The sequence below is a fragment of the Rhea americana genome, unplaced genomic scaffold, assembly GCF_003343005.1.
Source record: "Rhea americana isolate MKP2758 unplaced genomic scaffold, rheAme1 scaffold_21, whole genome shotgun sequence".
Taxonomy (NCBI): Eukaryota; Metazoa; Chordata; class Aves; order Rheiformes; family Rheidae; genus Rhea; species Rhea americana.
In genome coordinates, this window is record NW_028186258.1 from 6131904 (window position 1) to 6149576 (window position 17673).

At 40.6% G+C, this 17673-nt stretch overlaps 1 protein-coding gene across 3 annotated transcripts in view; it reads left to right on the plus strand.

Annotated features, from left to right (window-relative positions):
* CEP112 (centrosomal protein 112) overlaps positions 1–15912 on the plus strand; it is a 173142-nt gene extending 157230 nt beyond the window's left edge. For all 3 annotated transcript variants that reach the window (XM_085304719.1, XM_085304720.1, XM_085304721.1), the window contains 3 exons: positions 11667–11768; positions 14162–14226; positions 15471–15912. In XM_085304719.1, coding sequence (XP_085160845.1) covers positions 11667–11768; positions 14162–14226; positions 15471–15474 — 171 coding nt within the window. In that variant the 3' untranslated portion in view covers positions 15475–15912. The remainder of the gene's footprint in view (positions 1–11666; positions 11769–14161; positions 14227–15470) is intronic.
* The last annotated feature ends 1761 nt before the right edge of the window (positions 15913–17673 follow it).

Sequence of the window (17673 nt, forward strand, 5' to 3'; positions counted from 1 at the left end):
GTGGGTCTAAGACAAAACAAGATTTCTGAGGGAGAAATATTTCATTCCACTAGAAATGCTTCCTGTTTTTGAACCATATGGCTTCTTGCAGTTGTCACTCTTAATTAAAAAATCTAAGTTGGTAGACCTTAGATCCTATGATGTGTATGTGTGTGTGTAATTAAATAGTATGCGTCTAAGTTAAGCATATGCCTTAATGAATATGTGAGTTTAGGCACGTGCATAAAATTTGGCTGAAGTGGAACCTGTTTAAAAATTAATGATAGCTATCTTGTTCTTGCTTAATTACCTAAATTTCTTTAGCATATGTTATTTCATTTTAAATTCCTTTTCATAAGCGTAATCAGCACAATTCAAAATATTAAAAAAGCTCCAAGAATCTCTATTTGATAATCACATGCAAGATTTTTTTCAGAATGTGGATTGACTAGCTTTTTAATCCATGATTCTGATGTTTTTAAATATAGGGGCGGATTGAATATTATGTAAAATTTATAATTGGGAATACTAGAAGAAAAAAAGTGCCTCTTATGTTCACAAACAATGGAAGTAACATCACTAAAGGCATTTAAACCAKAAGAATACTCCTCCGAGCAGTCATGTCACAAATAGAGCCTTAAAGGAGGGAGATTTTGTGAAGACAGAAAATCAATTATGTTCAATTCATGAATATTACTGAGGAAATGAAGGAGAATACCAATATAGATTTCCAACCCTTTAATTTCTTTTTTCTCAAATAGATTATAAAAAAGGAGACAGGACTTATCTGAGTAAGGATGTTGGAATAAAATGGAACAGCTTATTGTGTTAAGTGGATTTCGCTCCAGTGTTCAAATGAAAACAGGAGCGATAATTGCAAGAGAGCTATGATTCAATAGCATTCAGTGAGTTTTCTCTTTTTTATGTTTATTATTCTGACTTGCTCAATTTTTTATGACTGCTGGATATTTACCACATTCAAGCTAACTTGCTGTTTCCATGCCAACTAAATATATTTGTTCTCAGAAGACTGCTGTGATGCATCATTCTGAAATTTTAGTTGCTATGTAGCATAGCAAACTTTTAACATTTGCCACACCTTAGTCTTCATGGGAATAGTGCTACTGTCTGCAGATTTGTGGAGCTATGAGTAAAGAATCAGAAAGGCTGAGGTGATCAAAATATGCCTGTGTCTAGAGCATGCACCCCAAATCGTTCTTCATGCAATGAAGGCTGGAAGGCTTGAGTAATATTGTCGCTTTTGTTTAGGGCATCTGGTCCGTGGTTCTTCTCAGACTCATTTTTAAAGATAACCGGACTTTTGAAGGTAAATATAGTCAGATAAATTCACATAAAATCTTTGCCTTAACTTCCATTATTCTGGACTGCTTTTGTAATTGCACCATGGCTGCTATCACAAGTTTGATGAATGGCTATATGTGCTCTAGAAAATTGCATAGAAGCAGAAGGATTTCCATCATCTAGACATTGGTGAACCGAGGCAGGAAGTTTGCTTCCAAACCAGACTCTTTCTTGTTACATGAGGACTTTTAGCTCAGGTTATCTCAGATAATTGCAAAAGCTGTGAGACACTTGCAAAAGCCGTGCTGTGCTTCTGGGACCTATGCTTTGATTCTCTTGGTCAAAACTTGACCCTGGAATTTGCAGGCTTTCTCAGAGGGTTATCTTTCTCAAAACATGTCAAAGTCATCTAAAACCAGGATAATAAGTTCTAGCTTAGGTATTTAAAAATGAAAGCTTTGCTTTCTGGCCAGCGGCAGGTGAGGATCACTCTAGACGGTCTTTGTTTTCCAGAGCTGACAAGCACTTTGGAAACTGTGAGCATCCGCTGGAGGTAGTGACGAAACTCTGCCATTTGCTCTGCTTGCTTCAACCCACTCCACTGAACCTCTTCCAAAATTTTCCCCTAGAGACCCATTTCTGCTCCCACAGAAATGGGAAGCTTAGTCTAGATTTGAATGATCTTAACCACAGAAGTGATTCATAGTGAGAAAGCCTTGCGTTGTTGCTGGCTACAAACCAGCCAATTAACCACTTGGGCAAGCTGCCCTGTGATCAGGACCTTGCAGGCTCTGTTGCAATGGTGAAGAAAGTGAGAATCRTGAAGAAGTTTCCTTTGTGACTTTCAAGGATAGCAACACCAAAGGCTGTCGCATTAAAATTGTGCCTGCAGTTTCTGTATGTGAGCAGCACATAATGGAGAGGTTGGATTTAAAGAGCACTTGCTTTTCTTCAGCTCTGCATGGCTCAGAGGAAGGAGGAGGGTGGCTCCCTGCCACGCTGGTGTGCATGCTTTCCATCCAGTGCTCTGCCGACAGCCCGAACCCTGGGGCCAGGAGGCTACTGCATGCTTCAGCCATTTTCCTTCCATAAAGCATTTCAAACCTTATAATCAAGAAATTTGTAAATCCAGTGAAAAGTGTAAGAGAAAGCAGCCAGAATAGCATAGCTCCCCCCCCTCCGCAGGCTGACATCTAAAAATCTGCCAATTTAATGTCTAAAGAGTGCACAACAGAAAAAATATTTTCTGACTACTTATGGTGAACAAATTCAAGGTTTAAAATATTTTTGTTGAAAAGAAGATAAAAAATTGGAGGACCCCGTACAGGCGGTGAAGATGCGTGTAACACGTGAGAGCACACTAGTCTGTATGTTTGACATACGCAGAGCAAGCCATGCCTGGCTTGTCTTTCTACTTTGGGACTTCCAGCTAGAGGCTGTTGAGGAGAGAACCTGGCTGGTATYTTTGTAAGGGACCTTTCATGTACAAACAGACAGATAAATAAGCCTATATGTGGATGAAAACGTTGACTGACATGAAATGGGTGCTGGCATTATTTGGAGCTCAATTCTGCCACTTTTAGGTTGGTTAGTGTCTTACTGCGCAGGTAATTCCAGTGATACACTCATGAATCACTTTGATGCAGTAATGCCCCCCAATTTTTAATTAAAACGAGATTGTTACAATAGTAACAATATAACTTTGTGTTCAAGATGTTCTATAATATATTTCGTATAGTATCTTCTTTAACAGCCTGTCTTGAAAAGAATGCAGAATTGAGTAAATTATACTGCATAAAATGAAGTAGCAGAAAGAGGAAGAAGCTGAGATTCAAGCACAGAAGAACAGATTTTCAGGTGGGATTTGAAAGGAGCTGGAAATCAATGGAGTTGAAAGTTACTGGAGCTCCATATGGCAGGAACTGCGGGAGAGAAGGTTCTTGCGCCAACTGTGAAACCGTCAAAGGGMACAGAGAGAGACGATGCCGTACGTGTGGAAGTCAATGATCAAATGTTAACTTTGGTAATCAGACACAACTGGAGAATGCACAAATAAGTATGTACTTCATAGAGCTGAAAGAATTACTGTAACGAAGTAACCAGCTGGAGAAAGAAAGGAAGGCAGAAATCAGAGTGCAAATACTTGAAAGGAAGAAGGGGATTTTTACTGAAAAAAAGAGTTGAAGCGTATGCTGGCATGCAGGAATTAGAGAGGATTTTAAAATGTCAGTTTTTTACCTCTACTACTTAAGTGTTAGTGAATGAGAAAGAAAGCTTTTAAGAGGGCAGTGCATCATTTTGGAGTGTCYGTGGTTTGTTTGCATACTGTCAATTAAGGGAGTTTTGTTCTTTCAGAAGTGTGCATGGACTAGTTTAAACTAGGGCTACAGGGGACAACGGTGCTGATATTTAATGCAGGGAACTGAAAAGGGAGAAATGGCAATGTGTGCAGGAACCAGCTGAATGACAGAAGAGAAGAGAAGAGCAGAGACGCCTCATCTACAGGCAGGATCTCAGTGAGGCAAGGCCAATTAGTGACTTGTCCCATTCATTTTTCTTCAGGTGATGAGGTGCCTGGATGGAGCTAAAAAGGACAAAAAAGCCAASTTTATGCTGTTCTTTAGCATCGTTTGTTCTAAAGCATTATTTTGTTTGTAATTTAATAAGCACCAAATGCTTTCTGTAAGAAGCACATAGAGGAGGTATAGCAGTGGCTGTTGCCTGCACTAACTGGGCTCCAAATTTAGAGGACTCCAGACTTCGCAGTTACGAAGCTCTGTAAATCTGGCAGCTTCTTTTCCAGTTTAAATGCTGGTTAAATTTTTGTTCCTGAAAGAGAGGAATTGGCRATAATAGAAGTAGCATCTGATTATCATCTACAAAGATTTGCTTTTTCACACAGACAGTGGGAACACATTGAGCTTAATCTTGCGTGTTGCTGAGCGTTGTCAATGCTCGTGGCTTGGTGCGCACTCAGCACCTCTGAGGATCAGACRCTGAGACCTTAACATGCTGAACTGTTTCATCGTGGAAGGGATTGTGGAGAAGGTAGCACATGCTGGAATATAAAACTGAAATACAGAAATGCATTACAGTGGTGGTGTCAAAAGATGCTTGTAGCTTGATTTTAGACTTAATTTTCTTGATAGCCTATTAACATTTCTCTGCCATCGACAGAACCATAAATTAATACCACGTGTTTTTAGATTTGGCCCACCAGTGCTGGTGGATTACTGGGCTGGTTTATGTTTCTATTCTTACGCTGCAGSTCAGCATGTGCAAAGTTGTTTGGAGACCCTTTCCTCCCAGCCTGAGGAGCAGAGCACTACTGTGTAGTGACGACCTCTCAGGCCAACGAAGGGACGGCGCCGACAAGAGCTAAGGGAAAAGCTGCTCCGGGACGAAGATGGCATCAGCGACGAGTCCCTCGGAAAGAGGGATGAAGAAATCAAGGATCCCCAGAATCCCGGCCAGAGCACTAGYGGAGCCTCCGAGGGGGAGGTTGAGAGAACAGTGAGAACTTTCTAGCTGCAGCATTCCTCGTTGTTYGATGGCGTTGACAGTGAAAGCTTTTGTTCCTCTCTAACTCGTGTAATCCCAGGAATGCTGTTTTTGCCATATGCAWCCCACTGTTCTTTTTTTTTTTTTCTTTTAAGTTTTGCCTGATTTCCCTTCCTTTGCAGTTACGAATTATATGGACTCTTATTGCTTACCTACAAACAGAGGATTTTCCACATGGGAGATCTTGGTTAAGAGAAAAAAAGATACCACAATACAAACCACTGAAGTATAAAGGTCTCTTGGATGCACATTGAAAAAAGCTGACTTTGAGCAGAAAGCTCAGATTGCATTGTGAGCAGCTCCGCGTAACTGCAGGTCCCCAGGGGTTCGTGATACAACAAGGCAAAAATGTTTCGGATGCTCGGCTGGTTTACTAGCTAAACACAGAAAACCGAAGGGGACAGCTGTGCCACCAGTTTGTGTTTCCTTGGGACTGACAGAACAGGGTAGGTTCTGCAGCGGTATTTTCTCAGTGGAGAGCAACACAGCGTACACTTGACAAAATAACTCGCTCAGCTGATCTTGCTCAGTTACTCTTTTCAGCTGAGCCAAATTCATGCAATTTATAGTGCTCGTTACATTTTTAAGAACTTGAGAACATTTGTATCAAATTGCATTTCATTTCTTTAAATCTGTAATGACCGTATTTCAACACGCGTTTCTCAATGAGAGTAGAAACTCCCACTCCCTGGAAGACGAGCGGATGTGGACTGAAAAGCAGTGAGTGCTTGTGCTGGAGTACGTTGTGAAAAAACAAATGATCAAGTCCTGTTCCTCACTGGAAAGGTTTGCTACATCAGTTGATTATTCCTTAAAAATATGAATCAGCAGATTTCAAGCTTCCGTCCAATATTTTGGATAGTCCGTTGTTGTTAAAGAGACCCGCACCGTAAGGAAATTGTGGGTTTGCCCTGGTGGGAGCGGCTTGCTCAGCGCGCCCACGGCCGGCCCGCTGGCGGGGAGGGGGCCCGGTGGGCTTGGCCGCGCAGTGGGAGCGGAGCGGTCGCCGCTTAGCGCTCGGGAATGCTGCCGAGCCGAGGAGGAGTCGCTGCGGTTAGGGAGGACGAAGACAAGCTGAGATTGATCATCCGTTCGACATCCTCTGGGTTGGCGTTTGGATTTTCCGTTTTGTTTTGGTTTAACTGGGGTGGCATCGTAGTGATTTGTCCTTTGCTTGCCCTCTTCAAAGCGCATACAAAACCTTCCTTCAGCAGTCTCCCCATCCCCGGAGTGAAGCTGACCTGTGCAGCATTATCATCATCCTCATTTAGAGAGGATGAGACTTTAGTCTGAGATTATGTTTTGCCTAAGGCTGCAGGAATTATTTTTACCTTTCTGGTACCCTGACCTGTCTTTGGATTTATCACAACAATTTTCACGTCTTCTCTCAGAGATGTTCTGAGATGTTCTCACGTGTTCTCTCAGATGCAGAACAGCTGCATGCCATCTTTTAAGAGACTTTGCTTTTAAGCAGCATCATAACATCTTTTTAAGCCGTATAATATCATTCAAATAATTCAGGAAAGGGTTTGAGAGAGACAGGAAATTACTTATCTCATCTTACTCTCTTGAAATATGGAAAAAATTCAACAATAAATAAAAGATCTTAGTTATGCCTTTTGGTCACTATCCTAGTATTTTATGGCACACTTATAACTATTGTGCTTCACAAATATTACAGGCAGAAATTAAGATACTAAAAAACCCACAAAACCTTAGTTAAGTGAACTGCCTTTTGATTCTTATCTGACATAAACAAAATGTTAACTTCATGCCCTCCAAGAAAAGTTTTCTTTTTTTTTTTTCTTTTCTTTTTCTTTTTTTAGGCACTGCAACAGCTCTTCTGTGGTCACTTCATTTACTTTGGTATTGCATACCTCAGTTTTATTTGCATTTTCCTCATGCTCCTCTAGTTTAAGTCAAGTAATTTGCAGTTGRAAGATCTTGTGAAGATTGCATTTGTCTTTGTGCAGCCAGGTGCTGCTGGGACTGGTGTTCCTGGTCCATCCTATGTCCCTGTCTGCTTCCACCTCTAACCCATCCCACACAAACGTAGTTCTGACGCTTTTATAGAAAAGCAGAAGCACAGTATCTCTGCAACCCTCTGTCAGCTGGGTTCACTCTACTTGAGGGCTTCTTGAAGTAATAAAATAGAAATTTGCCTGACGACTTGGCGTGGAAAGCTCAGTTTTGGACATCTCTCTGCTGAGTGTCCAAAGAAAACTTTTACCTCTTTTGAGATTGACTGATGACCAACGACGACAGGACCTCATTTTAGACTGTGCCATTATAACTTTCCTGCTTTTTGTGAGGTTAGTGAATAGTTTGTCTCTTCTGTTTCTAACTCACCATGCAACTAACCCTCGTGTGGCAACTTCAGCTTTCAGTTGTTTCTACTGACATCAAAGATGATTAATGGTAAAACTATAAACCTCTATGCTAGCCACCAACCTGAATAAACAAAGACCAATGTGGCAGCTTAATATTAAAACCTATAAAACCTTCCTAGGGGTTCTTGAATTAAATCAACTCACCGAAATGAAAAAAAAAAAAAAGGAAGGAAAAAAAAACTTTCTCAGGACTGAACAAAAACGAACCAACAGTAAATGAAATAGAGCTATCCTCATCTAGCAGACTAAAGCCCTCCTGAGGGCTGAAGAATTGCAATTTTAAACATCTCTCAAGGATGCAAGAGGAGACTCAGTATTTGTGAATCCTAGGGAGGCTGTTTGAGGCTACAAAAGAACAAAAACGCCTTTAAGGGGGAAGAAAAAACCCTGCAGACGTACCTTTCATTGCTCAAAAATAAATGTTAAAAAATAAAAACCTTTCCCTATTAAAATTAGTATATATTAGCCCACTATATGTTATTTTTCAATTATAAGGAGTACTTTAGATTTTTACTGTGAACTATTTTCATCTCCTGGGTCAGTAAACCTTGATAGTAACTTCAGCCAAAAATATCCTCATGTTGTTTATCATAATATGACAGGAAACAGCTGGGACTTTATTTTCATCTTATTGTGATACAATTATTAATGAGCACAGTTGAAAGTAGTGTATTTTCAATAAGTTATCTTAGCAAACAAACAAACTGCAGTTGTATCCCAAAGATCAGTTTTCACTACAAGAAAGTGCGTATGTCTTCTCTCTGAAATCGAGTAAGAAATCAGCCCCAAGCAATGCTTCGGCTACCTGGGGTTGTTTCTCATTTTCTCTCTCTTCTTCCAGCCTGCACGGTAATAAGTATCTGTACTCTAAAGCACAGTGTGTATTTCTTCCTGACTTTCCAAGAAGCACCTTCATTAAAAGGGAACAATCTTCTTGCTGGTTCGCAGAGTTAATAGCAAATRTAACAGCATTGCGAAAGCACATATTTAGAGGACGCTTGTAGATTAAACTAGAAGAAACAGTGACCAGGTTGAAAGAAGACTGTTGCACAATTAGAACGTATTTATTGCACTCACTGAGTTGTATTAAAGTTATTGGTTAATTTAGAATGAGACTTACTTGACTTTCCTCTAGGAAAAATTATAATGAGGTGCTCTCTTGCTGTGTGCCCAGCACYGAAGGAAGCCCAAGGGCTCTGCAGTCATGGTGCAGTTGCGACGTGTTAGTTATGCTGGAGGTCGAGCATGCATCCTCCCGTCTGCGGAGCTTCTACGTGGCAAGCTTGGGAGCAAGCCCGACCCCCATGCCAGGGTTTCCTTGGGTCTCTCCAACATGTTGTCAAAGCAGTGGCAAGTGTTGGACTCAAGCATGGCCTTGGAACTTGAGCTAACATGACCCATAGGAAACTTGAGTAATATAAARTGATATTTGTCTATCTGGGAGCTTGCGCAGAACCAGTCACAAAACTAGGCATCACTGGTGGGTCACTGCAATGGGATCGGTCTATGAGCTAAACATATCTGCCATAAAAAGGGAGTCTCTGTCTTGACTTTAAATGCAGTTATGGACTGGAGAGAAACCTGAGTATTTGGAAACTTCCAAAACCCGGTGAGATGTGGCAGCCAGTATGTGTCACGTGTGAGCGGAGACGGGCCAACCTGCTGCTGTGCGGTGGCATTGGCCCGGAGGGACTGCTGCATCCCTRTCTGCCGCCCGTGTTGGCACGTGCTGATCCCTCTGCAGCCTTCTGGAGGCAGGGAAGGAGCACACCGTCACACCTTCACATGCGCGGGTGAATTTCTCTGCCAAATCATTATCTTTTACTGGGGGGTTAGATATGTATTCGTATCATCCAGATCCTCTTATTTGTGAAGTACCTCTTTATTTTTCAAAGTTGAGAAAATAAAAATGTTTTGCTGTTCTAGCTGCCTGCTTCTGCTCCTTCCTCACCAAGAACAAATGTAACACGTTGAATATGTTTCTTTTGCATCAAGGTCTTCACCCAAATAAGCTGTTGGCTTAAAAAATATTTGTGCTGGCAAAGTACYTATGCATAACTTTGTAAGCCTTTATACAAATAGTAGCAGAAATTTATCAGAGTAACTTTTWAAAAAAAATAAATTTTGATCCCTGATGCGTATGTAGGCAGAGTTCAAACAAGGTTTCCTTTCTCACCATTTTTTTCCTGTTATTTCTTTGCATGTACATAGTGGCATCACTCGCAGCTCGCAAAGAAAGCCTCTAATTGCCTGTTTGCATAGAGGTTTAGAGATTTCTTGTGCATGTTGGAATGACTTATAGACAGAATTTTTCTAAAGTTTCATCAGATTGTTTTATTCCTTTTGTACTGATAATTGTATTATGCATAATGCATATCTTGGCATGACCTGCTCTTTGCAAAAGATGGTAATTGGCACATCTTTCCATGAACTTTGTGTTGTTTTGCCACGTGTTGCTATGTGTTTTGTTGCACGTGCGTACCTTGCAGGCTGGAAGCTGGAACTTAGGGCTGTTGCTTCTTCAAATGTGGGCCTGAGTTTTTGATTTGTAGTCACAATGGTAGATTTAAGCAATTTTGTAGCTGAAATATAACTAGCACAAAATGGTGCTGGTGTGTAAATGCACTGGAAAGAAGACTCAATTTGAAGGTTTAATGTTATTTTATAAGTTAATCTGATATTGAGTCCCTTTTATATTTTATTTACATATTCAACTACTAATCCAGAAAAACACCTACGTGCTTGCTTAGTTTGAATTACACAGTTAATCCTATTCCAACAGGATTGGTTAAGTCCAATAGGAATAGTTAAGTACCAATGTAAGGCCGTGATTCACTAAAGTCATAAAGTGTCCAAATAGTCCTATGAGATTCAGTGAACGAAGCTGAATGAGAATCTCAGTACTTTTTCTGGGTCAAGATTCCGTAAATACAGTCACACTGGGGAGATATGAACCACAAACCTACTTCCAGTATCCTGACATAACACCACTTTGTAACAGTCCTATTTACTCAACGTCCGTTGAATAAGATTATGGACTAAAAAGTCCTTTAGAACTTCTCATTTTTGTGTGAACAACTGACCTTGTAACATGCCTAAAATACCCAAACCTATTTGTTGRAAGTCCCATAGCTGTAACAAAAAATAAACTAACATGCTGTCTACTTTTTACTTGCAAGTTACAAATACATGATGCTGCATGTGATATTTCAATTTGGAATGCAGTAACGTTCAAATATTTTGTTTAGTCTGTCTGTTTGTCCACTTCCTCAGCTGCAAACAGGAATGTGTTCTAGATCTCTGAGGTCTGGTTTCCTAGCTGCTGAAACTAGAGTGAGCTTGTGCTTTGCCTGATATTGATTCCTCCATATTCCTATGTATTTTAAATCAGAAGACAGGCATTAGATCCCTCCTTAGCCTTCCCTATGGGCCTATGTCCATGCAGAAGGATGGAGGTTTTTAGATATTTGTTTTCTAGGATCATTAAAATGTAGTCCTATGATTGACAAGGRGTTCCTACTGTGTTTCTGAGATGCGAGCCTAGAATTTGGATATTCCTTACGACTTACTGCAGCTTGGGGGAAGGTACAATGGGCCAGTCTAGGCATGAAGGTCTCAGAGTGATTTTAGTCTCTCGTTGGTGGGTTGTTTAAGTAATTAGTAAGGTGGAAAAGTTAAGTATGCAAATAATTAGAAAATGATTACTATAGTTGATAAACTTTAAGAAGTATAATTAACTTCAAAGTACATAGAGTTAATTGTCTGATGACAATTCAGAACTTCAGAATGAAGTTCAAGACACAAAATGTAATGAAAAGTAGTTGCACCATGAATTAAAGAAAGCCTTAAAAGCACCTTGACATTGAAAAATTTTGTAAAGATCTTAGGGAACAGTAATTCACCTTGTTTAAGGGAGTAAGGGGCAAACATCAGTCTACCAACCTGGTTCAGATCAAGTCAAAGATCACCAAAGTCAAAAGAAAAATTTTATTAGCTAGGAGAGCAGATGAATAGCAAGTTGCAAAGTTTATGTCTCTGTAAACGCTCTATTAAGATAGATTTATGAATGATAGCATTATTGCTTCCTCAGACCATGTCCTGAAAAATGTCTTGGTGTTCCCTATTCCTGATTTTTTCCCTCTTACCTATTCTACATTCTTGTGTTTTCTCTTTTCCTCTTTTGTACCTCTTTTGCTCTTTACAGGCTTTTGTTGATCTCTCTCCTCCTTCCTTACCTTTCCCTTGATACCACAAATTACTTTGTTACCAACCAGAAACTTGTGTGATTATAGGTCTTCCTTTCTGTATGCCATTACATAATCTTACCCAAATTTGTGTTTTCTTGAGACTCTGAATTGGGAAAAAGATGCAATAAGGTTACTCTCTTGCCTCTAAGACTAGCCACCTGTATTTAGTTTTCTTGTTCTGTTTYAGATGACCCATATACGCCAAGAATATGAGACCAAACTGAAAGGTTTGATGCCAGCATCTATGAGACAGGAACTTGAAGACACCATTGTATCTTTAAAATCGCAGGTAAATTTTGATTATTTATCTCCATTTTTTTGGACTGAGTTAAAAACATTTCTTATAGGCAAGAAAGTACAACTGTCTAAAATTTGGCCAAAATACTGAATTGGTCTCAAAAATAAATCATGGCAGCACTCTCATGCTTCTCRGTCATCCTTCACTGGGATTTTTTCCCCCCATTCCCTCATCATGAGAGCTACCATATTAAATCTTTTGATCTCAAGTTTTGCTTCAGTTGCCCGTTGAATGTAGAAAATAATGCTGTATTCAATACAAATCCTTTTCATAACCTTTCCAAGATAGCATACAGTTAACTCTCATCTACGTTACTCTGTTTTTCCAGAAGAAATGAAAGGATACATGTAAGAGGTTCACAAGAGAGTGAGAAATCATTTTGTTTTCTTTGCAGCCTATGTAATGAAGCAAATGGGATATTTCTTTAAAGGTAGTAGTCCAAATTACCATTATATTTCTTCCAGGTTTTCCTATATAAAGAAAATAATGTGGATTTAATAGACATCTATAAAGCTTTTTATTTAATATTGCAAAACACAGCTCATCTAGAATAATGGAGAATCAATATTACCTGTATGACATAGACTACAAAACTGGCTAATAGAAATATCAAAATGCCACTGTAAATAGGGAACTATTAATGAATCAGGTGTTTCTAATATGTGATCGCAAAAGAAGTTACTTGACACTGCCCTACTCAATATATTGGGAGCTCAAAGAATACAATGTCATCATCTGAACTTGCAGAGACATGAAGGTATGAGGAAGRGTAAATAACAGTAAATAGGAGTGACCACAGATGTGGAATAATCTGTAGATTATGATAAATTAGTCCAAAAAAACCATTGTGAGTGCTCAAAATGGCCTGATGCAGGACTGTGCATTTAAACATGTTAAGAAGAACTCGGACTCTGTCTTGGGAAGAAGGGAAGAAGCAAGAACAAGATGTGGGAATCCCAGTGGCTTAATAGCTGGCCATGAGCTCTGAGAAAAGCAGCTGAGGACACAGCATGCTGGTTTAAGCTTGATACCAACACACAGGCTAAACAAATTATCAGGACTGTTTTTAGGCTATTATAGATCTATATACTCTCCATTTTTCTTTTTTATGCAATCTCTCTCTATAGAGAAGGTTTGAATTTAATGTATTTGCTGTTTTTTTGTTGATACTTTTTACAATGCATAGAGTTGTTCTCTAGTGTTTTTGCTATGCATGAGAAATGTCCACTAGCAAAATTTGCCTTGAAAAGAAATAGGAAATTTCCATAAGAGAAAGTTTTGTATTGCCATGTGCTAATAGTGACACAATTTAAATGTTATGGTTATAGACACTCTGCTTTCCATGTCAAGGAGTCTCTAATAGAAGTGATGCTCTTTCTCATTTAAATAGTTGTGGGAAATAAGGAGTTAAGGATCTACGGGGGAAATCTATTTCCAGTTGATAGCAAAAAGCTATTTTTAAAGTGTGGTTGACTGCTAACACTGTCGGGTAGGAAGCATTCCACTGGAGCTAATACAAGGATACCACACCTTTGAACGAGTTAAAAAAAAAAATAGACTCTGATATCTACCTGCAGGGCTTCTCTGAGCATCAACAGCATTTCAAAAGAGTAAAAGTAACTACACACACTAAAAACTGGGTGTTATCCCAGAAATGCATAGCTGCTGGCAGTATTTCCAGCAATACACTGTAGTCAAAGGCCATTCACTAAGCAGGGCTCTGCTCTGCAGCACAGGTGTCCTTGGCTTCGAAAATTGTTGAAATTCCTGTTTGCAAACATCAGACAAGAAGGGCGCTGGAATCTGTGCACCTGTCAGGGTTATTTATTGTCRGAGGAGGATGAAGCGAATAGGCTGGATAAAAGTGCCAAGCAGTGGTAAAAATAAACAAAAAGGAAAATACTTGATGCTTGGGCAAAGTTTTCTGAAACATTACTAAGTATAAAGTGTGCTGCCCAATTGTTTACTCTTAGTGAGCTGTCCACAAGAGTCTGCGCTGTATTAATAAACACTAGTTCTCATGTGCTTCAAGGACAGGTGAGTATGTCCGTCACAAAAGTGACAGGARCAAAGAACTGTCTTTATATTGGATTTGAGAGTAGAGATTGGGTTCACAAACTGTTACATAATCCATATGTTAGCACAAGTTGAAGTTAAAAACCTACACCCTTAAAGGAGTAGATGGTGTGCAGCTGGATACGCTGACCGGGGAAGCCACGCTAGCRATGGTCCGTCACGCACTCTGTTTAGTTCTAGTAAGCAGCCAAGGTGTTACTCTGTTATATGTAGGCAGCACAGACAAAAAAAGGTACCTGTTATGAAATCAGTACAAAATTACTAATCAGGATTTTGTACACTGCTCTCTTGTGGGATTTGTTTTTTAGGTAACTATTCTGCAGAAGAGAGCATCTGTCCTACAGGAAGAACTAAATGCCTACCGTACCAGAAGGTACGTGAGTATCTTTGATCAGTTTGTACCATTTCACACCTGTGGATCCCAGTCATTGAAGTTTTACAGCTTAATTAAAATACTCAAATATGGTTGCAGTTTTAAAAGATCCTTTTTTTCCAGTAAACAAGCGTCTGAGAATTTTCCCAGTGCTTAGTCAGTACTATGGGAGCAAGATTAGAGAACTCACAGGTGCATTACAAGTCTGGGCTTTGYCTCCGTGCTCATGATGAGGCAGTGGCTCAGTGCACAGCTGCAGCTCTGCGGTGATGCCACCTCCTTTTAAGACAGAAAACAATGATGCAATGCGTAATATTCCAGATCACATCTTCAAAGTACCGGATCTTCATGAGCCTGAGCTTTTTTTCAAATGATTACACCCTCCAATATAAATTATGGCAAGTGCTGCAGCAATAAAAAAAACTTGCCATGCCTTTAGAATAAGTGATTCACATGGATGGGTGAGTAAAAGGAAACTTCCTAGTAAAGTCACTCAGTCTTTTTATATTTATACATTTCATTGATGCTTTTATATCTCGCAGGAGGATTTCTGCAAAGGATAATATGTCCWTGTAGAAATAATGTAAAAATTTGTAAACACAYAYATATATATATAAATTTGYAAAAATATTAACAGTGTGAAAGTTGCCTGCAAATACTTATCTTAAAATTTTTGTTAACAACAATTAGCTAAAGCTAATAGGAAGATGAAACTGTARCAGATTCTCATGCCGTAGCCTTTTGCCAGATAAATACAAAGCTTGAACCTGGRCTCCAGAACCTCTCCATTAACAGCAGTGTTGTTACCAAGGGATGCATTTTGTCTCAGAGTTCTCTGRCTTAGTGCCTTCACAATTAGAAAAATAGATATTTAAGTAATAGTGTGCCATTCAACCAGGCCCAGGGGGTGGGTGACCGAAAGCTGAGCATGGGATGAGTTGCACACGTGTCCCRACGGAGGGGACGGGCCAAGGACAGAGCAAGTGTGGAAGATCCCCAACATCTCTGTTGATGATGCTGCGAAGGTGTGACCTTGCAGACCTGGAGTAGGTTTTGTGCTGCTTCTGTCCAAAGAAAAATTCTCTTAGACCAAATTTTTTTCCCAAGACTTGCCCCTGGGCCACGTGTTTCTCTTGAGCAAGTGACCTGGGAGCAGCCCACCAGGCCCAACTCTGATATCTGCCTGTTGCATTTTTTTCTAGGAAGAGTAATAGGACATAACTAATGAGACTCTTCATTTTCAGGTAGCTGCTGGAGCTGCTGGATTTCTTCAATCGTCAAATGGACTGCTTTGAATAGGTTTGAAGATTTGGCTCTTGTAAATTAAAATATAAAGATCAGGGGCTGTTTTGTTAGCACATAAAATGTAATTAAGTTCATGAAAACACGTCCATTACTCATACCAGCACTTTTTTAGTTGTATCTTCCTTCCATTATTTTTTATCGTTATCTTATTAGACTTACACTTTTGATATATTGTGTGTTTGACTCTGTGCTGAGTTTGCTTACTGAAAGAAAAAATTTCCTCTGCTAGTATTTTTGTCATTACTTCCTCGTGCTATTCTATTCACTTTTATACATGAAATATCACATTTTTATATTATTATTGTCTAAGATATTTTAACATATTTTGACATTGTTTTGTGTCCACATGTTTACATAATATTAAAATATTATTTTGTACTATTTTGTTTTGACATTGTTGTACCGCTTGGGCATTTCACTCACTTGAACAGCTACAGATATGAGAGTTTTGTATGGCTTTTATTTTTTAACTTGGAAAATATTTGATGCTGTATTTCAGGGAGAAATCTTGTAGTGAGAATGAAAGCACCATAATGACAATTGCAGCCAYCGTTTCCAGTTAAGAGCGTATAAATCTACCAGTCGGGTTATATGCAGCAGTCACAGGAAAGAGTCCTTCGTCATTTACTGATAACGCAGTTATGTGTGTTACTGGAAAAGAGTCAGAACTGATACGGCCATGGTTCTGCACGCGCTCACGCACACGTGCACAAACTCTCTTGACGTGAACAATCCTAAGCAGATTCTAAGCAGATTCCTAAGGTTTTGCAGACGACGAGGTACAAAAAAACCATTGAAAGCTGAAGGACCTGGATGGGGCATGTTCCTCTTAGTTCCTGTTGCCTCGCAGGCCTGAGGCTGACTTGTCTCTTGGCCGTCCACGAACAGGAGTGTTCGTTCGTGCGTTTGTAATCTGTACGTTTAGGTAGGCAGAACACAAGAATAGCTTTTTTCTCCTAAGCACCGTCCTGACGGCCGCGCTCATATCGCGGCACGGTTAACGGCCTGAGCGCTTGAGAGGGGGCCACGAATTTTGCGTCTTCGGCATCCGGCTGCAGCACCGACGGCAGGAGCGACGCCACGAGGACCGCCGTGTGTCCGTCCGGGGGGCCCACGCTCCTGCCCCAGCGGGACCTGGGAGGACAGGCGTGCTGCCGGGGGTGAGTACCAGCGCCYGCTCGAGGGGCAGGGTGGCCCCCGCGGCTCCGGGCGCCGGTCGCACTCCGGGCGCCCGCTCGGCGCGAACACCGTGCCGGGAGCTCTGGGACGAGCTGGGTTCGATCCCCCCGCAGCTCCGGGCGGCTGCAGGAGGACGCTCCGTGCCAAACAGCGTGCTCCAGCTTCTCTCGGCGATTCGTGTGTCATCAGTCTGGCCTGGGCCTGGGCAGGTTTCCCACCTTCCTTGGATCAACAAGTGACTCTTCTAATTATAGATAAGGGTTTGTCGCAGCTCTGATAAGCAAGGAGGTGCTGCAGCAGGTGCCACAAAGCCTTGCCTGGGGCACCAAGGAGTTGTAGGAGGAGGAATTTGTTAGGATACGTTTGGTTAATTRTAGGCAGTAAAATTAAATATATTTGCTCAGAGAGGTGCACAGCAACAGTGGTTCAGGTCTTCAGAAGAAGCACGAAGAGCACACCGAGTTGCAGGTGCTGCGCGCTGTGATTTACCTGCCAGACATTGCCGTGCGTCTAAGTGACAGACGTTGCTGCCGTGAAATCTGTCTTCTCSTGTACAAATGAAATAAGGCGTTTCTGATTCTTGCGTTCTGCTGACGTTTCTGCATGCTGTCCTGCTGGTTTTAGGGCTTTTGAAGGTGGTGGTGGGGGGYGTACATCCAAAAACTAGCCCACACAGCCTCTTCTGGACGCAGCTTCTTGAGCAGACTTGTTGAATTCGGGCTCGAATTTCATTTGGTTTGATCGAAGTGGGTTGCTGATGCCGCTGATGATCAAAAAGCAGATTGAGAAAAGTGGATCTTTGCCAGTCTGGGAATTTTAAAAGCYGGGAAGCTCTCTCCAATATTAAATACAGCATGAGGCCCATTTTGAAGGCTCTATTAACCTGATAAAATAAATTCTTGATTCATCGGGGGGTGATATTTGTATTGGTTTTTAACATTTCTTTGATCAGTCCTTGTAACG